Genomic DNA, 25,465 nt, shown 5'->3' on the forward strand with positions numbered 1-25,465 from the left:
CTCCCCGGCTTGCTCAGCGGCGGAAATGGCCAGGGCGGGGCGAGTAGCGCGGCGAAGGCGAAGGCGGGGACCCTACTCCTCCCTCTTCCCGCCGGCTCCTCCCACCCCGGGTCACGTCGTGACAGGGGCGGAAGCAGCGGCGGCGGCGGCCGAGCGGGGGCTGCGGCTCGCTGCGCGGATCCTGCAGTCTCGTGCGCTCGGCGCGCGGCTTCGGAGAGGCGCCCGCAGCTCTGGGCGGCGCGCGAGGTCTCGCCTGCGCTCTGAGGTGGGGGGCACGCGGCTCCGGGGGCGGGCGTGAGGGCGGCGGTGGATTTCGGGTGACAGCTCTGCACAAAGCAGCTTGGCCGGGGTGCACGCTCTCCTGCCCCTGTGCAGCGCTCCTTGCCCGGGTGGGAGGCGGACCGGTGCCCTCGGGGCTATACCTCCTTCCCCGGATTGGTAGGGGGTGAGAGGTGGGGATCCCAGCCTGAGAAAGGGGGAATTCCCGGGCTGGGGTGTTGCAGCGACCGGGTTCCCCGGTTCATCGCGGTGCTGCGGGTTTCTCCTAACCCCCCCTCCCCGCAATATTTCCTTTCTGTACAGCGGTGCCTTCTCGCCGCGACTCCTTGCACGCCTCCAGAGCAAAGGTGAGCCCGGAGAGGCTGTTGCTTCGACTTCGGAGAAGAGACGAGAAAGCTTTTCAGAAAGCGTGGCTGCTGCATCTGGCACAGGGAACGTTGGGGCTCCCTCCTGGGGGCTGTCAGTGCCCTGTCACCTGGGGAGTACCTGCTGCGGGGAGTAGGCGGGGGACCTACAGTCCGGGAGTAGGAACTCCCTGGCTGTTCTTCCCAGCCAAGAGCGTGGCGCCGAGGAGCCGGCACGGCCTCGCAGGTGTTATTAGTTCGACTGCGGCGCCGCGACCACGCGTTGAGACGCGATCTGCATTGCCAGGTTGCTGGGGTAACTCCGCCGGGACCCGGGACCCCTAGGGGGCGGCCCGATTACGGTAGCTGTTAGTCAACAGCCTAGCAGCCGGCAGGTGAAAGAGGAAGGAATGGGCAGGCCCAGCTGTAATGAGTTGGGGTTGCGTGATCTGGAACCTAGCCAGCTGGAGGCCCAGCCCTCCCTCGGGAGAGCGTACGGGCGTCCATAGACCACTCCCTTTGGGGAGATCCGTCACTCCACCTGTGCACACGCAACTCGAGGCTTTTACACTTTGGTTGGTTTTTTTTTTTTTTTTAACCTATTTTAGTAAAAGGAAAGCGAGTGGGAGGGACGGTTTCGTCAGGAGGTACAGGAGAAAATGACCATTAATAATTATCTTCCACGCAGAGAAAGTAGTCAACAAAGCATTCGGGCAATTGAACTGGATCCATATTTCGGAAAATTTGATTATTGTGGGTAGAATTTCAGGTGGCCCAAAGGGAAACTTTTGCTCTTTTTGTCTCTGAAGAAGTTTCTAGTATTTTGTCCAGTTTTGAGAAATTATGCTAACACCACTATAAATTTTTATTCCAACCTGGAGTTCTTTAGATTCATATTTTTATGAATTCTGTGTCTTTTAAAAAAGCTTTTTGAGTAAGCTACTTCTGAAAAAATCCTGGGAATTATTAAAGTAGAAATCTAGACATTGATATGTTCATCTATATATTTATGCCCTCCCAACCATTTTTTTCTTTCTTTTGTCACATTGAAAGAAAACCAAAGCTATGAATTTAAAATTAAGAAGAAATATGCCTATAAAGTCATATTGAACCTGAAACAAATTGATCATACTTAACGTTAGGTGAGTTTATTAATTTGAAGAACCAGGTGGGAAAGCACTTCCAGTAAACTAATTTGTTTTAATGACACTTTTGATCATATTTCTAAGACTATATTTAAAAGCACAATTAACTGTAGTCCTTCCAACTTAAATATTTTTCCTCTATTTTAAGCCCCAAGAACCCAGCAACAGTGAAAATACAGAGATTACAGTAAGTGTCAAAAAAAGGATGAAGGTACATAACTGTTAATTGTATAATTAACTGAGACAAAATTACTGCCCTAAAAATCTTCAATCATATTTTTCCCAGACAACACAGATTTCTTTATGGCTTTTATAGCTAATGTTTTCATTTCCTGTTAACCATTTCTTGAATTACATATTTCTTCATTGCAATCAAATACATGTTTTTCAGTATACAGTTGGGTTAAAATGTTTGATGAAATTTCCAGAATCTATGCTTTCTTTTGGGAGAGCTTTCTTTTGAGAGTGCTTTCTTGCCCAGGTAACACTTTCAAATGTTGCATGAACCTGATTTTATTTATGTCCCTAAACCCCACATTAGACTCAAATATTTTTGCTGCAATACTTAAGATATACTGTATACGTGTTTACACATGCTTTATTCATGGTCCATTTTATTAATAATGTGGGATATATGTTTTACATAAAAAGATTGGTTAGATTGGACAAAATTTTGAAAATGTGATCCAGAAAGCCTCCTCTGGGTATAAGTATAGGTAGACAGTAGTACTTTTAAAATCATTAGTTCTTTATCCAACTGCATAATGAGTGCTGTGGCACTAATGGCAATTTTTTTTTAATGGTTAACTGTAATGCATTTCAAAATATGCGTAAGGTATATTGGTTCACAGCTAACATAATGGTTTTGAGAAAGTGAAGACTGAGTCAAAGAAAAACCATCCATAACATCGGTGTCAAGGTTTCTCAAAGTTGTTATAGATGGCAGACTGAAAGTCTTCACACGTGATGTTAATAATCCATGAAAAATGTGCTTATGAATGTTAGTGCAAACAATAGGATTACACTTTATAGTGAAACAATAGGACTACAGGCCCTTTAAAGCTTTTCCCCAGGATTAAGATCATATATGTGGGATTTGTATCTTAAGATAAAAACACTTTTCCACTTTCCATTTTCTTATCCATAGGTATGTCCTGTTTATTTCTCATGCTATCGTTTTGTGTAAGTGTATGTGTGTGTAGTAAATATAGAGCAGGGAAGGAGTTGTGTGATAATTGTAGGATCCATACACTGTTGCATACTTATGCGAAGCATTTTTCATTCCTTATCGAATTTAATTGAAAAATACTAATATGATAACTTAATCATTCATGGTTTTATGCATTATTTTTCTTGTAGACTTTTGGTTCTTAATGTTTCTTTAACTGTGCTGTTATTAGACTAGTTGGAGAACTCATAAAATTTGTCCAGTGGAAGATATTAGTGACTATCTAACCCAGATTCCTATATTCAGTAGTGACTAGACAGTGTGCCTGAGATTTATTTGTTGGGTTTTATTGAGAAGGAATGAATGAGTGTTCTTTTTAAAGTATAATAAGAGAGCAAAATTCAGGAACTAAGAAGATGCAGTGAGATAGAGGAATATTACAAACAAAAATGAGATATTTTTACTCATTGAATTTTATAAACAGTAGTGTCAGTTGTTTATTGGTCATTCGTGTGGTTACATTTTTATATGTAAATATACATACTACTAATGGATAACATTTACTGAGTACTTATACCAGACCTGGTGCTTTAAATTAGTTATTTTACTTAATCTTCACACCAATGCTAGGGTACACTCTGGCTGTGCCCATTTTATATATGAGGACACTGAGGTGTAGTCTTAGCGAGCTTAAGTAACTTGAAAGCAATAGCTTCACACTCAGGCCATCTGACTGCGGAACATACACTCTTACCAACTAAATTACATAATAACTTGACTCCAGAGTGTTGAAAGTATTAGCAGATGCTAATATGTAATGTTTGTTTGGTTTTTTTTTTTCAGATTTTCTGATACAATGGCAACCCCACGGGGGAGGACAAAGAAAAAAGCACCTTTTGATCATTCTCCAGATAGCCTTCCTTTGAGGAGCTCCGGTAGGCAGGTATCACTCATTTGTTCATTCAATGCACCTGTTTTGAACAACAGGCTACTGTGATTGGGAGTGAAGAATTAGAGTTGATATAATTCCAGCCCTCAAGGGGCTTGCAGTCTAGTGAAGAAATTCACCTTGGGACAATCAGTGTGATAAAGTGATAGAATGTAGGAAAAAAGTGTATCTGGCAGAGGGAACTACGGAGATAAAAGGCGCAGAGTGTGAATCAGCATGGGGTGTTCAGAGAATCACAGCTGTAGGGTTGCCTCCAGGATATGAGCTGGGGCCAGATCATGCTTCGCTTGGTGTCATTCATAGGAATTTGGACCTCAGCTTGTAGTTGGTTGGGTGCTGTTAGCAGGTTACTTGCAGCCATCTCTCTTGTAGGACCTTTTTTTTTTTTAAAGAAAAATATTGAATGATGGAATTCTTTTTCTAGAATTTGTCTAGTTTTTAAAATCTATAATACTGAGAGGATATAACTAAGTAAAGAAAAAAATCTTGATTTGAGAGTGGCTTTTATTTCTGATGGCACAGCTTTTTAAAAATTTTTTAACTTTTTTATTGAAGTATAGTTGAAACAGCTTTTTCCTGAGAGAAGCTCATACGCATTTTAGTTCTCTACTCAGAGAGCTGTTGTTAAAGTGCTAGTTCTAAATTTCTAGCAAATTAGCGAGTTATTTGCACAGTGCAGTCTCAGGGAAATGGCTGTATCATCAACCCCTCCCCCACTGCCAGGATGCTGTTGATCTTCACGTTTAGAACTTCTAACGTGGAAGTGATTTCAGTAGTAAACCTCCCACCGCCTTTACCTTTGGCCCTGCCGGTGTGCTCTTAACCTCAGCTGGTTCTTTCTCAGGTGAAGAAAAAGGCCACAGAGACGGCAGACGAGGATGAAGATGGTGGGTCAGAGAAGAAGTACAGGAAATGCGAAAAAGCCGGCTGTACAGCCGCATGTCCCGTGTGCTTTGCCAGCGCTTCTGAAAGGTCTGTTTAGATGGCAGGTCTTGGCCTCACCTTCCTGCGGGTGAGAGCCTTCATCCTCAAAGATAGTCTTCCTGAAGATACATAGAGATACTTGTTATCCAACAACAGAGACATTGTCTGCCCATTTTGTATACAGCACGCCCAACTCTGCCAATCCGTGTCCTCCAGTCCCATCCACAATGGCTGTACCTCTGGTGGTAGGGGATGGCAGGGGGGACAGTTTGAGGATGGGATGGGGGTAAGAGGTGGGGGCAGAGGAGAGAGAACCTTGACCTCCCTGGAGAGACAAGTATATGCTTATTTCCCTGTGCTGCTTTTCTCCCTCATATAACATACCTTCTCCTCCAACAGATATATACAGGTCTCATTAAAGCTGTGTAGCTAACTGTACTCTTGCCATTCTTATTAGGATGACCCAAGCATAACCTTTTACTTCCAGAGAAAAATCTTCAGTTAACATTCAGTAAAACCTGGAAAACATATCCTGGGTTTTTTTGTTGTTGTTGTTTTTGGTTTTTTGTTTTGTTTTTTTAATCACAAAGAGGTGGTGGTGTTACTGTTCATAGTGGCATTATATTTCCTTCTTTGACTACATGATTAGCTGTGTGGTAGGTTGTATTTACTAGATTGCATGCTGGATGGTCCCATTCCAGCTGGCCAGATTCGTTCACTGTTTAGTATCAGGCCAGATGTTATTACTAAAGACCGCACTTTGCTCCTTCACTCACATGCAGCAAGGCCACTGGCATCCCTTCTTTCATGTCTAAAACCCTATCATCACTCCGTGGAGTCTTGATAACACTGCTAAGTCCCAGGCCCTTCTGATGGGTACCACTGATCTAAGTCCCTGTGTCCTCACCATGCACTGTTATGTATCAGTTGGCCTTTCCATTTCCCTTGTTGTAATCTGGTTGTTAGGATTCCCCTGTTATAATTCTGGTTGTTGTAATTCTGTCTGTTGGAGGTAAGGCAAAAGGGCTCCTAGGAGGTGCTTGATTAATTTTTTTTTTAAACGATTTGATAAATGTTAAAAAAAAAAACAAAACAAGAAGAAATGTTTATTCATTACCAAAGCTACCCGTTTTTGCTGTTTTCAGATGTGCCAAAAATGGCTACACATCCCGGTGGTATCACCTCTCCTGTGGGGAGCATTTCTGTAATGAGTGCTTTGACCATTACTATAGAAGGTTTGTTCTGATAATTGTTTGAGGTTTCCGTGGTGGAAGGGATGGTGGCTTGGGTGGTGGAGGGGGTCAGATGGTTATGACTGAGCCCCCAGGCTTACTGAATTATTCCACTGTTTCAGCCACACCTGTGCTGACTACCGGTGGGCCAGGACTTTGATGCTGTAGTTTGCATGTGTGTACACTTATGTGTGTGCACACTCAGCGCTCAAAAAGCATCTGCTGTGAGACAGTTATTCTCCTTAGTTTGCAAATTCTGAAAAATCTAGGAGCTGCTGCTTCTGTGCCAATGCATGGGGGCAGAATGCAAAGATTAGGGGGAGGATGCTGACAACTAGAGGGTGCTGGACAGACAGGTAACCATCCCTTCTTGATAGTTTTAAGGACTAAAACTGATAGGAATGCCACCTGTTTTATGGGTGCCATGATAACTACCCCCCTCCTTAAAATATGGCTGGTTAAGTCCTTTATGTAAGATTTCTGCCACCTGTTTTGAAAACCTGAATAACTTATAGCTTGATATATTTATTTTTATTCTTTTTCAGCCATAAGGATGGATATGACAAATATACTACATGGAAAAAAATATGGACTAGCAATGGAAAAACTGAACCTAGCCCCAAGGCTTTCATGGCAGACCAGCAGCTTCCCTACTGGGTAAAGAAGATAACAACGCTTTACTGTTCTGTAAAGGATTTGTAGAGCTAAATGCAAGAGGAATGGATGAAAATACCAATTTTTAGGAAAGTTTTCTTTTATTACATTTATTCTTTCTGTAACTGTTAAAGCAAATCACATTTTTGATTTTTGTACAGAAATCACATAATTCAACCTATGGTGTAAAGAAGAAACTAAAGACTCATTACCAACTGGTGATAGTCAGTGTTTGGTCCATATCTCTCTCATCTTTTTTTCTATTCATGTTTTTCTGTGTATGTTTAAACACAATTTTATGCTTTATATACAAATCCTAATTAGGTTTAAAATCATACTTTGCATGTAAGTTTTTGCTAACTGAGTTTTTTTATTAATTTAACTTTATATCATTTTTCTATCTAGCTGTTCTTTGAAAACATATTTTAGCAATTGCATATATAATATAAATATAACATCATTTAATAAATGATTTGCTAATTTATTTAACATTACAGGTAATTTGAGCTTCTCTCTGCATACTTAAAAAATTTTTAATTGAAGTGAAATTCACATAACTTTAAATTTTATTTATTTATTTATTTATTTTTGGCTGCATTGGGTCTTCATTGCTGCAAGTGGGCTTTCTTTAGTTGCGGCGAGGGGGGGCTACTCTTCATTGCAGTGCATGTGCTTCTCGCTGTGGTGGCTTCTCTTGTTGTGGAGCACGGGCTCTAGAGCACAGGCTCAGTAGTTGTGGCACTTGGGCTCAGTAGTTGTGGCACACAGGCTTAGTTGCTCCGTGGCATGTGGGATCTTCCTGGACCAGGGCTCGAACCCGTGTCCTCCGCTTTGGCAGGCAGATTCTTAACCACTGAGCCACCAGGGAAGTCCCCACATAACTTTCAATTCACAAAAAATTCACATAAAATTAACCATTTTAAAGTGTACACCTCAATGGCATTTAGTACATTCACAATGTTGTGCAACCACCACCTCTGTCTAATTCCAAAACATTTTCAACATCCACAAAGGACACCTGTGCCCATTCAGCAGTCACCTCCCATTCCTCCCTGCCTCCAGCCCCTGGCAACCACTAATCTGCCTTCTGTCTTTATGGATTTACCATTTTAGATATTTTATATTAAGGAATCATGCAGTGTGTGACCTTTCATATTTGACTTCATTCACTTAACGTAGTGCACTTGAGAATCATCCTTGTGGTAGCATGTATTAGGACCTCATTCCTTTTCATGGGGGAATAATATTCCACTCTATAGATTTGCCACATTTTACTTATCCCTTCATCTGTTGATGGACATTTGGGTCATCTCTACCTTTTAATTACTGCAAACAGTGCTGCTGTGAATATTTGTATACAAATATTTTTGAACATCTGTTTTCAGTTCTTCTGGGTACATTCCTAGGAATGAAATTGCTGGATCATAGTAAATCTATGTTTAACTTTTCGAGGAACTGATAACCCTTTTCCATAGCTAACTGCTGCACCCTCTCTCATTCCCACCAGCAATGTATGAGAGTTCAGATTTCTCCACATCCTCACCAACTCATGTTTACCATTTTTTTAAATTATAGCTGTCTTGAGGCTTCCCTGGTGGCGCAGTGGTTGAGAGTCCGCCTGCCGATGCAGGGGACACGGGTTCGTGCCCCGGTCCGGGAAGATCCCACGTGCCGCGGAGCGGCTGGGCCCATGAGCCATGGCCGCTGAGCCTGCGTGTCCGGAGCCTGTGCTCCGTGACGGGAGAGGCCACAACAGTGAGAGGCCCGCATACTGCAAAAATAAATAAATAAATAAATAATACAAATTATAGCTGTGTTAGTGGGCATGAAGTGGTATCTCCTGGTTTTAATTTGCATTTCCCTAATGACTAATGCACCTTTTCTGTGCTTGCTGGCATTTGTATATCTTCTTTGGAGAAATGTCTATTCAAGTCTTTTGCCCATTTTTAAATTGGGTTGTTTGTCTTTTTGTGGTCGAATGGTGAGTGTTCTTTATCTATTCTAGATACTGGGCCCTGATCAGATAAGTGATTTGCAAATATTTTCTCCTATTCTTTAGGTTGTCTTTTCACTTCTTGATAGTGTCCTTTAGTGCACAGAAGTTTTAAATTTTGATGAAGTTCAGTTTATCCATTTTTTCTTTTGATGCTTGTGCTTCTGGTGTCCTATCTAAGAATCCACGCCAAATCTGAGGTCATGAAGACTGACTCATATTTTCTTCTAAGAAGTTGATCATTTTAGCTCTTTACATTAAGGTGTTTGATCCATTTTAAGTTTTGTATGTGTATTAAGTAGGGGCCCAACTTCATTCTTCTGCAGATGGATATCTGCATGCTTTTTTATTTTGGAAAAATTTTAAATTTATAGAAAATTTGCAAGGATAGTACAGAGTTCCTGTATATCCTTCACCCAGTTTCTCCTACTGTTATCATCTAACACACCAGGATTATATTTTGAACTAAGAACTTAACATTGGTACAGTACTAATAAGTATGTTACAGACTTATTTGGATTTCTTCAGTGTTTTCATTAGTGTCTTTTTACTGTTCCAGGATGCAATCCAGGATACCACATTGCTTTTAGTGTGAGACTTTTTGACTACCTGCAACTAAATTTAACTCTGTTTCCTTAGGTTAGAGCTAGAAAGCCATTCTGACAACAGTACTAAGATCCCCTTTGCACTTCTGGGGGCCTGAGCTAGTATTGAATCAGAAATTAGACTGATGGGGTAAAAGTGGATTTTATGGGTGGCGATGGCGCAAGGGGAAGAAAACGTATTTACTTGGAAGTGCTGAATGGTTGTTGACCAAATCATGTGAAGAAGATGGCAAAGTGAGAGGTGGAAGATAGAAATGCTATAGCTCGCGAGGTGCCAACCCATTGATCTTGACTTCTTACTTTCCATCTAGGTTCAATGTACAAAACCTGAGTGTAGGAAATGGAGGCAACTTACCAAGGAAATCCAGCTGACTCCACAGATAGCAAGGACGTACCGATGTGGTATGAAACCAAATACTGCTGTTAAGGTATGATCTCTGTTGGTTTTCCTTCTGAATTAATTGATGTGTTAGTTTAGTTGTCAGTAAATAATAATGGTGTATATTTTTCAATAACTCTGTTGATCATTGTATCAGGATTATATTGTCCTACGTATAACAGAATCTCAACTACAATGGCTTAACCAATTAATAAGGCTTTTATTTTTCTCTCACTATAAGCAGTTTAGAAACAGGCAGTCCAGAGTTGGTGTAGGTATCCAAGGAAGTCTCCTTTTAGTTTCCAGTTCTGTCACAAGATCATTACTGCACTGTCAGCCATCATTCCAACTTCAAAGCAGAAAAGATGGGAAAGGCTGGGGTATTCCAAACCAAGTCTCTCCCTCTTTTATTGGGAAACCAGGAGCTTTCCTGGAAGTTCCAGCAGTAGATTTCTATTTATAGCTCATTGGCCAGAATAGTATCATGCAGCTACTCTGAACAGCAGTAGGGACCAAGGAAGAAAATATTTTATAACTGTTGCGTGTTTTATATTTTATAAAATATTTTATAACTGGAAGAAAATATTTTATAACAGAATCAAAATTAGGATCTTGTTAGTAAGGCGAAAAAGATATATATGTGTGGACTGTTAGCAGTCTTCCATAGTTGGTATAGTGTGCCTGTTTTGGGATTTGATAATTACTTGCGTTTAAAAATGTGTTAATTGCTTAAATGTGTTAAAGCACTCATCTACAAAATGTCTCTAGTTCCATCAGTACATTAAAGAATATTAGGAATCATTGTAATCTCAGAAGCAAGAGGCTTTCTTTTTTGAAAATTTTGATTTAATTCACATAGCATAAAATTCACCCTTTTAAAGTATGTAATTCAGTGGTTTGCTGTATATTCACAAAGATATGCGGTTATCATGAGCAAAATATTTTCTTTTTAAAGAAATGATGAAAAGCTCTATAAAGTTTATGATCAAGTTTTTAAAAGCCTGGGATTTAAGATACAAATATTATTAAAGTGACTCATAATTATTGTAAATATATTTGGAAGATTTTGCAAAGTGAAATGGTGAGAAAAAGGGTATGAACATTTAGGAGTTCTGTGTTTTATTGTTTTAAATTTTACACAGTTATTACATGAATATAATCTCGGGTTTAAAAAAAGTAAATTGAATATATGTATGTATATGTAAATATATACACACACATATAATTTACAAATAAAAAATGAAAGTGCCCCTTAACCATCTCTTCCTTCCCACCCTAATAGATAACCATTCGTAACGACTCATTTATCCTGCTAGAACTTTTTTTGTGCTTTGATTATGTATTTATGGTAGGCACTTTTTTTTGGCCGCGCCACGTGGCAGGTGGGATCTTAGTTCCCCCACCAGGAATCGAACCCGTGCCCCCTGCATTGGAGGCACGGAGCCCTAACCACTGGACCGCCAGGGTAGGCGCATTTTTTTAAGGCACTTGATACAAATATCTAAAACTTTTTAAAGGTTTAAAGAACTATAGCTCAGAGTGATCATTTTATCAAAACCTTACCTACACTGAGTGGTGATATTTTTAATAAATGTAAAATTATGTCTTGTTTTTAAAATTGCGGTATAATTACATATTGTAATTACATGCACAGATCTTAATTGAATTTCATTGAGTTTTGGATAATGTCCACACTATGTAGCCAGTACCCCAGTCAAGATACACGATGTTTCCACCACCCTAAAAAATTCCAGTCATTTCCTTCCCTCCCTCCAGAGGCAAACACTATTTAGACTGCCATACCCTAAACAGAGTTTTGCCTGCTCTTGAACTTTGTAAAATGGAATCAGTCAGTATATACTTTTTAGCGTTTGGTTTCTTTCACCGAGTAAAACAGCTTTTGAGATTCATCCATGTTCTTGCATGGATCAGTAGTTTTTTCCTTTTTATTGCTGAGCAGTGTTCCATTGTATGGATGTATCACAATTTGTTTATTCTCCTGTTGAAAGGCATTTGTGTTGTTTAAAATTTTTTGCTGTTATGAATAAATCTGTATGAACATTCTGTGCAAGTGTTTTTGTGGACTTACGTTTTCATTTCTGAAGGGTAAATACATAGGAAATTGCTGAGTCATATGGTAAATTTATGTGTAAGGAACTACCAAATGGTTTTACACAGTTGTTGTACCAAGACTACAACATTTGGAGGTGGTACTTTTTTTTTTTTTTTTTTAATGTCAGCCATTCTAATGGGTATGTATTGTTTTATCATTGTGGTTTTAAAATGCAATTCCCTGATGACTAGTGATGTGGAACATCTTTTCATGTGCTTATTGGCCGTTCATAGTTCCTCTTTGGAGAAATATTTGTCCAAGTCTCCTAAAAATTGGGTTTCTCTTGTCTTGTAGGAGTTCTTTATGTAATCTGGAAATGAGATATGTTATCTTGAATATTTTTCCCTGTCTTTGCCTTGCCTTTTCATTTTCTTAATAGACCCTTTGATGAGCAGTTTTTAAATTTTGAAGCCTAATGTATCCATTTTTTTTTTATGCTTAGAACTTCTTGTATTTTTTCTGCAAAATCATTGCAACTCTCAACTTGCACGGACAGCCTCCTATGTTTTCTTTGAGGAGGTTTATTATTTTAGCCTTTATATTTAGGACACTAGTCTATCTCAAGTTAATTTTTGGTTTTGATGTAAGATATGGGTCAAGATTCAAATTTTTTTCATATAAGTATCTAGTTGTCCAAAAGACAATTTTTTTCCCATTGAATTATTTTGGCAACATTATAAAAAAGTCAGCTGGCCATACCTGTAGCCAATTTCTGGACACTATTCCATTGATCTCTTTGTTTATCCTTAACCCAGTACCCTGCTGTCTTGATTATTGTATCTTTATAGTAACTCAGGTAGTATAAATTCCTCCAACTTTTTTTTTTCCAAGATTGTTTAGGCTATTTTAGGTCCTTACATTTCTATAAAAATTTTGTTATCAACTTGTCAGTATTTACAAAAACTTTTAGAATTTTGATTGGAATGGATTGAAGCTATAAATTATTTGAAGGAGAATTGACATCTTTACATTTTTTTGTCTTCTAATCCAGGGGTCAGCAAACTATGGCCCATGGGTCAAATCTGGCCCCCTCCACCTGTTTTTGTAAATAAAGTTTTATTGGAACACAGCCATACTCATTCATCATGTATTGTGTATGACTGCTTTCATACTACAGTGGCAGAGTAGTTGCAACAGAGACCATGTGATCCGCAGAAACTAAAATATCTGCCATCTGGCCTTTTATTTATTTATTTATTTTTTGCGTTACTCGGGCCTCTCACTGTTGTGTCCTCTCCCGTTGCGGGGCAACAGGCTCCGGACGCGCAGGCTCAGCGGCCATAGCTCACGGGCGCAGCCGCTCCGCGGCATGTGGGATCTTCCTGGACCGGGGCACGAACCCGTGTCCCCTGCATCGGCAGGCGGATTCTCAACCACTGTGCCACCAGGGAAGCCCCCATCTGGCCTTTTAAAGAAAAGGTTTCCCCAAATGTATGGGCACAAAGTGGGGAGCAAGGGGACAGTGGTGGTGGTAGGATGAGGTGGGAAATTGGGGTTGACATATATACACTAATATGTATAAAATAGGTAACTAATAAGAACCTGCTGTATAAAAAAAATAAAATAAAATTCAAAAAAATAAATAAATAAAAGGTTTCCCGACCCCTGTTCTGACCTATGGGTGTGGTCTGTCTCTCCATCTTTTCAGGGTCTTTAATTTCTCCCAACAGTGTTTTCTAGTTTTCACCGAGAATGTATTCTGTTAAATTTATTTCTAGATACTTATTTTTTCTGTGATTGTAAGTAGAATTTATTTTTAACTTTTCAAGTTGTTTGTTGCAGTTATATAGAAATACAGTTTAATTTTGCATATTGACTTTATACCCAGAGACTTTGTTGACTTCATTTTAAATTCCATTTATATTTTTGTAGATTTTTTTGTTGGGAGGAATTCTACAATATCAACTGTGAATAAAGACTGTTTTGCTTTTTTAAAAAACTATCCTTTTGCTCATTTTTTTCCCTTACCTTATTGCATTGGTCAGGACCACCAGTACAGAGCTGAATAGAAGTGGAAGAGCAGACTTCCTTGCCTTGTTCCTGAGCTTAGGAGTGATGTGTTCAGTGTTTTATCATCATGTGTAATGTTGGCTGTGGCTTTTCACAAATGCCCTTTATCAGATTGAGGAAGTTCCTTTGTATTCCTAGTTTGCTGAGAACTTTTTATTATGAAAGGATGTTAGATTTTTTCAAATACTTTTTCTGTATCTTTTATGATGATCATACAGTTTTTCTCCTTTAATCTGTTAATGTGGTGAATTACACTGATTCTTGAATGTTGAAGCAACCTTGCATTCCTGGGGGAAAAAAATTCCACTTGTTCTCAATGTATTATCCTTTCATTGTGTTGGATTCAGTTTCCTAATATTTTGTTAAGGATTTTGTATCTGTGTTCATGAGGTTTAGTCTCTGTCATTTTCTTTTCTTGTAATGTTCTTGTCAGGTTCTTCTGTCAGAGTTACACTGGCTTCATAAAATGAAATGAGAAGTATATCTTCCTTCTCTATTACTGAAAAGTTTGTGGATGGTTAATATTATTTCTTATTTCGTGTTTGGTACAATTCACTAGTGAAGCCATTTGGACCAATTTCTTTGTGAGAAGTTTTGAAATTACAAATTCAGTTTCTATAACAGATACATAGCTACTTAGGTGGTTTATTCTATCCATTTTAGAACATGGTGTTTTTCAAGAAATTTGTCTGTTTCATCTACATTGTCAAGTTTGTTAGCTTAAAGCTGTTTGCAGTGTTCTCTTAATTCTCCTTTTAATGCCACTGGTATTTATGGTGGAATCCTTTTATTGTTGATATTGGTGATTTGGGGGTGAAGAGTGGAAAGCATTGATCTTTCAGGGTCAGGGGTCAGGGTCCCGGAATTAACAAATCCTGTTCTAAAACCTTTCAGTTTAGCCCTAAATTGATTCTTGAGCTCAGCCTCCAGAGTAGAAGACCTCTCTGAGGGATAGAAGAGAAAAAAATGGGAGGGGGCTTACCCCGAGGGAATGGGTAATTGATCTTCCAGACTGAGTGAGTACACCAAAGGAAACTGGGGTTTGAGTGATGAAGGGACCGTGAGCTTGTGTGGTGAAGGGGAGCATGTCCAGCTGGCGGGAACAATATGGTTGCACTGAACTTAACCAGCACCTGTGCTCCAGATTACTTCTCAAGGGAAAAGTAGACTCAGTGGCATGTTATTGTAACGTTTGAAGAAGAGTTCAGCCAAGGAGCAGTCAAAAATAGCAGACTGTTTTAATAGATGCTAGCCTTTGGGTCATTTTCACTCAACCTATTTCTGTGAAGTTTCTGAACAGTTCCAAATATATATATATATATATATATATATATAGGAATATTTGCATACTAATGTTACCTTACTAAATATTAGGTGTGATTTTTATATTAAAAGTTCACATTCAAATCATTTTGTACTGTGCTTTGGTTTAACCACTGTTTAGAGTTATCCATAATCTCTCCTCTTTTTCACTTGCAGATAATTGAATCTAACTTTGACTTCATCTCTACTAATTGTTCAGATTATCCATGTTGCTTTTTTTGATTACTTGATTTTTCTTCAGGTGTGTCATTTACAATTTCTTCAATTTACGTTTGTTTTTTTTTTTTTTTGTGGTACACGGGCCTCTCCCTGTTGTGGCCTCTCCCATTGCGGAGCACAGGCTCCAGACGCGCAGGCTCAGCGGCCATGGCTCACGGGCCCAGCCACTCCGCGGTATGTGGGATCCTCCCGGCCCGGACCGGGGCACGAACCCACATCCCCTGCATCGGCAGGCGGACTCTCAACCACTGCGCCACCAGGGAAGCCCCTGTGTAGTTTTTGAAAAGTCTGTTTTCTTTAGAATGAGTTTGTTTTCAGACAAATGATATTTGTTTATCATTGAAAAATTCAAGCAATATAGAAAAAAAGATTAAAAAAATTCATGCAGTCATCGTCATGAAATAACCATTATTAAATGAGATTCATTCAAGAGAATTCGTGCATGTACACAAGGAGAAAGCCTGGCAGATAGATAACTTCATATTAAGGAGGAGTGCTGTATATGCTTGTTTTATGTAAAATGATTCAGTTCAGTACAACATAATTTAAAGTAAGTAAAAGAAGCCAAAGTGAAATACGAAATTGCTGGACATAGGACAGTTATTTCTTCATCTCAAGAAATAGTAGTTTCTAAAAACTCCCTAAAAGGTTAAGAAAATACATGATGAGGATAAGTTGGAATCGCTCTAGCTTTTTAACAAAATTGCATGTTTCAATTTTAGGTTGTATCAATTGACACCCTGCTAAGACAGAGGGAAAAGTAAATGACACCTTACTTCAGCCCACCTCCCCTTTTTCTCTCTCCCATTTTTGTTAGGGTTTTGCTGTTTTGTGTTAGTTTAGTTTGCTCTGTTGGAATATCACTTTTTTTCTATGACCATATCCCATTCATTGTTTACTCTTGCACTTATATGCAATTACTGCTGCCCACAATTTCTGTTACTACAGTTCCTTCTATCCCATTATTTTGATTCATCATCTGCTTGGATGTATTTTAACATCAAGTACTTTTTTCCAGGAGAGCTCGGAGGTGTCAGAGTCCTTGTTTTTGAAAAACTTAAATGCCTTTCTCTTCTTCCATCCATCTTCATGTTGAAGACTTTATGATCTTCTTAGATCCTAGCCTCTAAGGATGGTATCACATCTTTTAAATCTCCTCCCCCACCCCCGCCCAAGAAATCCTCCTTTGAGACTCTCCTGCTCCATTGCGATTGATTACCACCCAGAGCCTGAACTTTTGAAATATTTATTTAAAGGGTGTTTATTGACCCAGAGTCCTTTTGGTTTTCAGTTTGATCTTCTGTCAAGGACAAAGTCTGGAAAGGTTTATTTGTAGAACAGCATTAAAAAGAATCGTAGCAAACAACACACACTGTTTTGGAGCTTTTTGTCGTTTAATATTTCTTAAAGATGCTTCTTAAAGATCTTGACGTACGCTTCAGTATGTAAAGACCTCTTTCTCTTTAAAGACTGTGTAGTAAATAGTCCACTGAATGGATATGTCATGATGAATTTGGTGTGACTGAAGGGCATTTAGGTGACTTTTAAACATTTACCGTTAGTGAGAGTGCTGTAATGAATAGCTTTGTATCTGTGCTATTTTTCAGTGTATTTGTAGTATCAGTTCCTAGAAATAAAATTGCTGTGTCAAAGTATATCCAGTTTTTTGTTTGTTTGTTTTTTAAAATATTATTTATTTATTTTTGGCATTGGGTCTTAGTTGTGGCGCACGGGATCTTTCATTGCAGCACGCAGGCTCTTCTTTGTGGCGTACGGGCTTCTCGGGCTTCTCTCTAGTTGTGGTGTGCGGGCTCCAGAGCGCGTGGGCTCTGTAGTTGTGGTGTGCGGGCTCAGTAGTTGCCCCGCATAGGCTCAGCTGCCCCGCAGCATGTGGGATCTTGGCTCCCCGACTAGGGATCGAACCCGCCGTGTCCCCTGCATTGAAAGGTGGATTCTTTACCACTGGACCACCAGGGAAGTCCCTATCCAGTTGTTTTTAATATGAAATAATTCTTAGACCCAGTAGAGTATTTATAACTTGTGTGTGAGGAATAAAGGATGAAGGTGAACACTCACTGTGTGCCCCCCAACCTGGTTTTAGAAACAGAGCGTTACCAGTGCTTCTGCAACTCCCTGGGTTCCCCCCAGTAGTTTTCTTCCTCTGCCTCTCCTACAAGAGCAAACAGTATTTCGCATTTTGTATTCATTTTTCCTCTGCTTTTTGTTACAGAGTTGATAAATACGTATGACACTCTAAATAACATGTAAAGTTTTGCATATTTTTATGTTGGTTGTAAATTGTATTCTATGGTGTGTATTCCTCTGAGCTTTGTTCTCTTACTTAACGTTGAGGTTTTTCCGCTGCATCCATGTTGATGCCTGCAGGTCTGGTTCATTCATTTTCCCTGCTGTGTAGTTTTGCGTTGTGTGAATCTACCCCAACATGTCTATTCTCCTGTTCATAGGTGTGAGGGTTGTTTCTGGTTTGCGGCTGCTACACACAGCGCTCTGTGAGCATTCTTGCACGTCTCTCCTAGTGCATGCACACATGCAAGAGTTTCTCTGGAATATATTCCAAGGGCCAGATTTCCCAGGCCATATGGTATGCCAGTCTTCAGTTTATTTAGGTAACTTTTTTTCATTGAAATATCACATACAAACAGAAAATGCACAAGTCAAAATGCATAGCTCAGTGAATTTTCAGAGTCCCCATTTAGCCAGCTCCCAGTAAAGACACTGAACAGTTACCAACCCCTCAGAAGCCCCCTTGCACCCCTTTTCACTCACAGAGTCCATCCCTTGCCTCCCCAGAGTAACTACCTACTAACTCTTCTCCCCCATGCAAGTACTAACCAGGCCCACCCCTGCTTAGCTTCTGAAACCAGAGAGACTAGGCACATCCAGGGTGGTACGGCTGTGGATCTGTACTTACCCCTCTGACTTCACAACACTATGGCTGTTTTGCTTGCTTTTGAACTTCATGTACATGGAGTCAGACAGTATGTATGCTCTGGGGTCTGGCTTCTTTCGCTCACCATTATGTTTGTGAGGGGCGTCCATGTTGTAACATGTAGCTGTAGTTTATTCTCTTGACTATAATACAGTTTATTTCTCCATTCTACTCTCGATGGACTTCTGGGTTGTGTGTATCTTCTGTTTCTTAAAAACAGTGCTCCTTTGAACATTTTCTAATCTTTCTCTTGGTGCACATGGATGAGGGTCTCTCTAGAAAACACAGGTGTGCCCTGTTTTATTGTGCTTTGCTTTTTTGCGCTTCGCAGATATGCATTTTTTTTTACAAATTGAAGGTTTGTGGCAACCCTGCATTGACGGTTAGCATTTTTAGCAATAAAGTATTTTCCAATTAAAGTATGTATGGTAATTTTTTTTTGCTATTGCACACTTAGTAAACTACAGCATAGTGTAAACATAACTTTTATATGCACTGAGAAACCAAAAAATTCGTTTGAGTCACTTTTATTGCAATATTTGCTTTATTGCAATGGTTGGTCTGGAGCTGAACCCACAGTGTCTCTGAGGTATGTCTGTATAGCAAGGCTGGAATTGCTGGGCATAGATACAAGATAATGCCAAATTATCATGCATTTAAAAGTTTCGTATTTTGTCAAACTGTTCTCCAGAGTGGTTACATTCTTTTAGATTTCCAGCCAGGACATCTTTACAAGAGAGGCTGTCTTCCCTGTACCCTCATTCATGCGGTGTTTTATCACACTTTTTTTTTTTTTAACCAGTCTAATCAGTGAAAAGGGGTATCTTCTTGAAGGTAATTGACACTTAAGACTATATTTTATAATTAAACCTAATTAATGCTTGTTTTTTGTATTGTTTTTGCAGCCTGAGACCTCAGATCATTGTTCCCTTCCAGAGGATCTCGTGAGTATTTCTGCATGTTCTAGCCTAGAGTGCGTCACGCCTTCAGTGATAAGTGCTATAAGTAAATGACAGTAACAGTTTTATGAGTATCTCTCTTTTTTTTGGTTGCTGATCCAAGGGATTTTTATCTAACAGGATAACATGATGAAAATGCTAGCAATAGTGGTATTGTGGGTGATCCTCTCCCAACTTAAAAAAAAAAAAACTAAAATGTTATTGCTCTATGTTAAAAGGAAACAAAAAGGAAGAAACGGACACCTTGCCTTCCTACAGGGACTAGACTTGTTATACTTGTTTTTCAAGGGCGACTTTATGACCTTCTCTCCACTTGAATCGTTCCAGGAAGAGAACAAGAGGCCCATAATTTGATGGTCTTGGCCCAGACTCAGCTGTGAGAGTGTTTTTGTGTATTCTGACCTCAGCATAACTGCTTTGTCCCATCCCTGCCCAGATGTGGAAGGGGAAGCAGCTGGCAGAGCCTCATCACATTTCATCTGTCTTAGGAAACTTTGCCACCTGAGCTGGCCAATTTTGCCACATAGCTAGATCCAATAGCTGTTTCAGAAAATGATTTTTTAAAATTCTGAGTTTCTGAGTTATTCTGCATTACAGCGATCCAAGATAGTTTGTAGTTTTTCTAGATGTCTGAAACCCAGGGACTGTGACTGATGTTTAGGCAAAGGGAGAATTGACGCCTAGCATATCTATTCTGTTACATAAAGGGCTGTGTGAGATGCCCGCGTGTGTGCGTGCGTGCGCACACAGACCCATTAAAAAAATAAAAACAGTGGTACCGTCAAACATTTCCATAGTAAAGCAGTGGCCTAAATAATTTCTGGATTTAGGGTACACAGGATGACATTACAGAAAGAAAGGACAAAATAACTTTAAATAACACTTACAAATACCTTAAGAATATTTCCCCATTTTGCGTGCAAGGAGTCTGAACTTTAGGACAGAGGCCATATTCTTGGGATATAAGAACTTTAAAAAGCTTGGAAGAGTCCCTGGATATTCATCTGCCCGTTATTTATTTTTGTCTTTGGTTAAGAAAGAGTCCGGAGCAGGTTTATAGCCATGTCACCTATACCTGCTACCCTTTTTCTATTCATATGGATTCTGGGGTTACCTTTAAAGCAGTTTCTAAATTTTGAGTGCCTGTATTAGTTTCCTAGGGCCGCTGGGACAACTTGCCACCACCTGGGGGGCTTAAAGCAACAGAAGGTTATTGTCTCATAGTTCCAGAGGCTGTAAGTCTGAAATTAGGGTGTTAGCAGGGCCGTGTTCCCACTGAAGTCTCTAGGGGAGGATTCTTCCTTGCCTTTTCCAGCTCTGGCACTGCCAGCAATCCCTGGCATTCCTTGGCTTATAGCCACATCACTCCAATCTCTGTTCCATCTTCACATGACCTTTTTCCTCTTGTGTGTCTCCCGGTCCCTGTGTCTCTTCTCTTCTTATAAGGACACATTAGAGTGAATTTAGGGTTCACTGTACTACAGTGTGACAAATTACATCTGCAAAGACCTTGTTTCCAAATAAGGTCACATTCTGAGGTTCTGGGTAGACGTGAATTTGGGGAGACAACTTTTTAACCGAGTGTAGTGGGCATTTCATTAAATATGCTAATAGACTGACTGTATCCAGCACAGTTTCTTCAGTGGTATGTGTATTAAAAGCGAGAGTGGAACATTTGATGGCATATTGACAAAATTATAGTCAGGTGTCCCAGAATGGTGAGTGTGCTAACACACTCGGAATAGCAAGACCACGTGTTTGTTTACCAGTCATTGAGTTTCTCCTACGCTAAGCCAGAGGCTGGTTGGCGCGCCCTCAGGTGGGCTTCCAAGGAGAAGAAAGCCTGGGGCAGGTAGCAATGGCAGGGTCTCTCTTGGGTCCTGACTTAATTTCCCAACACAGCTGCAAGGCCCAGGAAGTGGATTAGAATGGGAAGCACTTGGGTATGTGGTTTGTTTTTGTTTTTTCCTCCCTTTTTTTTGGTTGGTTTACTTTATTTAATTTTGGGGGGTTCTTGTTTTTTTAAGGCATCTACATTCTGCCCTCTTTGGTCCATTTCGAGTGTCAGGATCTGAACACCCAGTTTTACTCTGTCGGAGCCAGGAAGGGGGTCCATAGAGGCAGCCCTGCTGTGTTGGAGAAGGAACTGAAGCTTTCCTTCTTTTTGGTCCAGCACAGGCTGCTCAAGGGTAGCCAAACCTAAAACAAGCCTTGAGGACAAAGATTGCAAACTGAAAAGCCTTCACGGGCCGGGCAAGTAAAATAAATGTGTGTAGCAGCTGGGAGTAACTTATGGGGGGTGTTAGGGTTTGTAGTAAGCCGAAAAATGCTTGCCCCAGATTTGGACTTTGAAGGGCAAATAAAATGCATCTTGAGATCACAAACCCCTGCTTGATGGCAAGTGGCATTTGCGTGGAGCCTGGATAACTAGCATCAGAGGGTCCCTGAGCCCAGAGTTCTCCTCTACCAGGTTCCTAGAGTTCCTGGAGCGTACATTCAAGATCACGTGTAGCAAAGGCTGCCTAACATAGGGTATGTGGCAGTTTCGCTTTAGAAGCCAGGTAAATTTTATTTTTATCACAATAGTTAGTCATCACGGGGCTGCTTTGATCGAATGGCTCCGTATGTTAAATCATCTCTGGAATATGATCACATATTTTAAGACTGAAAATAGCTTTTTCAATTCAGTTCTACATGGAGCATTTTATTTTGATGATTGTCATGTACTTTTCCCTCTGAAGTTTTTTTAGTAGCCTCTGGCAAAAAGCAGTACTGTTTGGACTGCTACTCCAGAGAATAGTTTTTTCTGCTGAATTTTGTAATTTCAGTTATCTTTAGATCCTCAGTTAAAAGGGGGAAGGGATGGGTGATAAATGATTATGGAACAGAAATAAGTTTCTCATGTCAGACTCAAACAAACCTGGGCTTGCGGTAGAGTCAGTGGGGGTAGCTTTAAGACTTACCTGGTGTTGGTGGTGTTTTTTGAGGGAGGGAAAGGGGGAGGCCGTTGCTGAAGATCTGAAAAAACTCAGCCTAGGAAACATTCTCTCCAGGTCTCATCAGGCATTTTTTGTTTCTGATCTTCCTGTGCAGAACTCTGGTCTAGGACTATGGAGTGGGAGAAGGCAGAGTAGAAGGGTTAAGGATGAATGAGAATGGATGACACGACGAGAACCATCTGCATGTACATTTCTTGGTTGCCATTGTCCCTCTTCGTTTTGCTCTGCCCCCTTGCAGAGAGTGTCGGAAGTTTCCAACCATTGGTGGTACTCCATGCTCATCCTACCTCCTTTGCTGAAAGATAGCGTGGCAGCACCCCTGCTCTCTGCCTACTACCCCGACTGCGTTGGCATGAGCCCGTCCTGCACCAGCACGCACCGCACGGCCAGCGATGCCAGTCCTGGGAAGCTGGAGCACTCCAAGGCAGTCCCCTGTGTGCTGGGTGAGAGCTGGTCCTGGCCCTCCCCGCTTTCCCTCCTCCCTCCGCCCTTGCCCTGGAAATATGTGGGTGAGCAGAACGGAAAAGATTTTTTTTTTTTAATGTGTGCAGCTTGCTACAAAGCACCTCATTATTTCACGGATCTGGTTTCACTGTGGATCACTCGTATCATTTGTATATATTGGACAGTTAATTTTGCCCTCAGTCAGTGGGAAAGCCTGTAACACTGGTCCAGGAATCATGCCTACGGAGTTCAACGAGCATTTCTTTGAAAGTTGGATAGCTGCATAATTTGATGATAATACCTACTCACTCTGACATGCCAGAAGAAGGTTTTGACCCTATGAGCCACCCTTCTTTTTTCTCCCCGAGTCTTTCTGCTTCTAATTATGCCATTGCTAATCTCAGCCAAACAACCCACTCTTGGAAACACTTCAGGTCAAGGCAGGCAGACTGATAACCATTTACTTTAAAGGGATCTTTAAAATTCTCCATCAGAATTCTTGGTGTACAAGCAAGAATTGTAGGTCATCTCCTGCACACTAACAAACTTCATCTTTGATGGTGCAAGTAGGTTTTGACATTGTAGCCCTATCTTAAGGTTTTTAACTAATAACACTGGGCCCTCTAAAAATGCAGGTGTGGTCAAAATCAAAGCTGAAGTGGTAAATCCCAGTATTAATGAAGGAGGAATAAAGCAGACAACTCAGATACCACTAGTGTATACATTTATGAAGGACAATTTGGCAACATGAATCAAAAACCTTAAAATAGATGTTCTTTGGATGTAGGAATTTATCCTAAATAAATTATCAAAGATTATCAAAAGTAAGTCCAAAGATTTGTGTGGCATTGTTTATAATAGTGAAGTAATTGGCTGAAATTTAAGTGCCCAGCAATAGGGCAGTGGTTAAATAATAAATAGGATAATATTATATGTCCATTGAAGTCATATTTAATGACATGGGACACTGTTCTTGAAAAGCAGGTAGGAAAAACAGCCTTTTTATTGCATTTTTTTCTGGCTTTGTAAGAAAAAATATCAGTTATATTTATATTCTCTATTCATAGAAACAGAACCAAGGTTAGACTATACTCCTAAATGTTAACACCGCTCAAGGATTATCAGTAGTTAGTGATTGTTATTTACTTCTATGAACCTATTAATTTTATAATCAGAAAAATTCCAGTGAAAGTTGCTTTTAAGATATATTTCCATGGGGACTTGGCATTCAGTTGGGCTTGGAATTTTGGTCTTGCAAGATGAAGATGTTCTGGAGATCTGTTGGAAAACAATGTGAGTATACTGAACACTACTGAATGGTAACACTCAAACATGATTAAGATGGTAAATTTTATGGCACGTGTTTTTTTTAACCACAGTAAAAAATTAAAAAAAAAAATTCCAGACTTCCCTGGTCTGTGGTCCAGTGGTTAAGACTCCGTCCTTCCAATGCAGGGGACACAGGTTTGATCCCTGGTTGGGGAACTAGATCCCACATGCTGTGTGGCGTGGCCAAAAAATTAAAAAAAAAAAAAATTTCCATGCCACAGAAATTGAATTTTTGAAGAACGAATGGGAAAAAAAAAATTGTTTAATTCACGCCTATTTTGTCTAACTGGACAGAGGAAGTGGAAATATTTATGTAGGACAGACTGGGGAGCTTGTCTAGGCTTTCCTTTCTGGTTTCTTTTTGCTCTTCAATTTAGCCAGATTTAGAATTTACAGCTTGTGAGGTTTGCCCATTCTGTGTCTTCTCTCAGTTCCAGGCATGAACCGGTACTTCCAGCCTTTCTACCAGCCCAACGAGTGCGGCAAAGCCTTGTGCGTGAGGCCAGACGTGATGGAGCTGGACGAGCTCTATGAGTTCCCAGAATATTCCCGAGACCCCACCATGTACCTGGCTCTGAGGAACCTCATCCTTGCCCTGTGGTACACTAACTGCAAGGTGAGTGAAGGGTGTGTTAGCCAGCAGCACATGGACACAGATTTCTGTTAAGGAGAGAAGTTGCTTTGACTGTGGACAGAACCTTTGGATCCGGGTGTCTCCACCTCAGGACTCCTGACATTTGGGTGGATATTCTCTGTGTCGGGGCTGTCCTCTGCATCGTAGGATGTTTAAGCAGCATCCCTGACCTCTACTCCCCACATGCCATAGCACCCCCTTCCCCCAGTTGTGACAACCAAAAATGTCTCCAGATATTGCCAAATGGGGGCAAAGTCTCCCCTTCCTGAGAACCACCACTTTAGACCATGTGTCATCAGAATTCTTCACTCTCTAGTTATATGGTGCAAAATTTGGTTCAACGAGTTCCAGTGACAATACCAGGAGAAAAAAGAATAAAATATTAAAGATTGGATTATAAACCCCTCGAGGGCAGGGATTCTGACTCACCTGATTATCCTCAAGCATCTGAGACCAGCGATTCGCTTTTTGCTGGGACTGAATAAATGTTAGGGCCCTCACACAGTGCCCCCCTTGAAAGGGATGAAGATAAATTAGAGGGTGGGCAGGGCGGGACCACGAGTTTTGTTTTCTTTTTAAAGCAGAGGCTTTCCTGATGCTAGTCTTTTTCCAATTTATTAATTTCTTCTGCAATTATCTGAGTGCCTGCTGAATGCAGAACATTTTACAAGACTGCCAAAGAAATCTTGGTTAAAGAAAGATATTCCGGTTCCAACCCGGTATTTCACTGGATTAGACTCCAGTCTGAGATGACTTGATTAAGTTTTGGCTATAAATGCAGTTTATATGAATTACACCCAGGTGAGTGGATTG

The 25,465-nt window shown here is 40.3% G+C and overlaps 1 protein-coding gene across 7 annotated transcripts in view; it reads left to right on the forward strand.

Annotated features, from left to right (window-relative positions):
* Positions 1-134: 134 nt before the first annotated feature.
* The window catches only part of KDM1B (lysine demethylase 1B), a 54,062-nt gene continuing 28,731 nt past the window's right edge, over positions 135-25,465 (forward strand). Inside the window, exons 1-12 of one of the 7 annotated variants that reach the window (XM_060023578.1) lie at positions 135-265; positions 583-930; positions 1,677-1,765; positions 1,917-1,955; positions 3,780-3,879; positions 4,730-4,857; positions 5,955-6,044; positions 6,587-6,698; positions 9,605-9,721; positions 19,193-19,231; positions 22,484-22,688; positions 24,450-24,634. In XM_060023578.1, coding sequence (XP_059879561.1) covers positions 3,793-3,879; positions 4,730-4,857; positions 5,955-6,044; positions 6,587-6,698; positions 9,605-9,721; positions 19,193-19,231; positions 22,484-22,688; positions 24,450-24,634 — 963 coding nt within the window. In that variant the 5' untranslated portion in view covers positions 135-265; positions 583-930; positions 1,677-1,765; positions 1,917-1,955; positions 3,780-3,792. Of the gene's footprint in view, positions 266-582; positions 940-1,676; positions 1,766-1,916; positions 1,956-3,779; positions 3,880-4,729; positions 4,858-5,954; positions 6,045-6,586; positions 6,699-9,604; positions 9,722-19,192; positions 19,232-22,483; positions 22,689-24,449; positions 24,635-25,465 lie in introns of all 7 variants that reach the window. The other 6 variants (XM_060023583.1, XM_060023579.1, XM_060023582.1 and 3 more) reach the window with 6 other exon arrangements.

The sequence above is a fragment of the Delphinus delphis genome, chromosome 10 (assembly GCF_949987515.2).
Source record: "Delphinus delphis chromosome 10, mDelDel1.2, whole genome shotgun sequence".
Taxonomy (NCBI): Eukaryota; Metazoa; Chordata; class Mammalia; order Artiodactyla; family Delphinidae; genus Delphinus; species Delphinus delphis.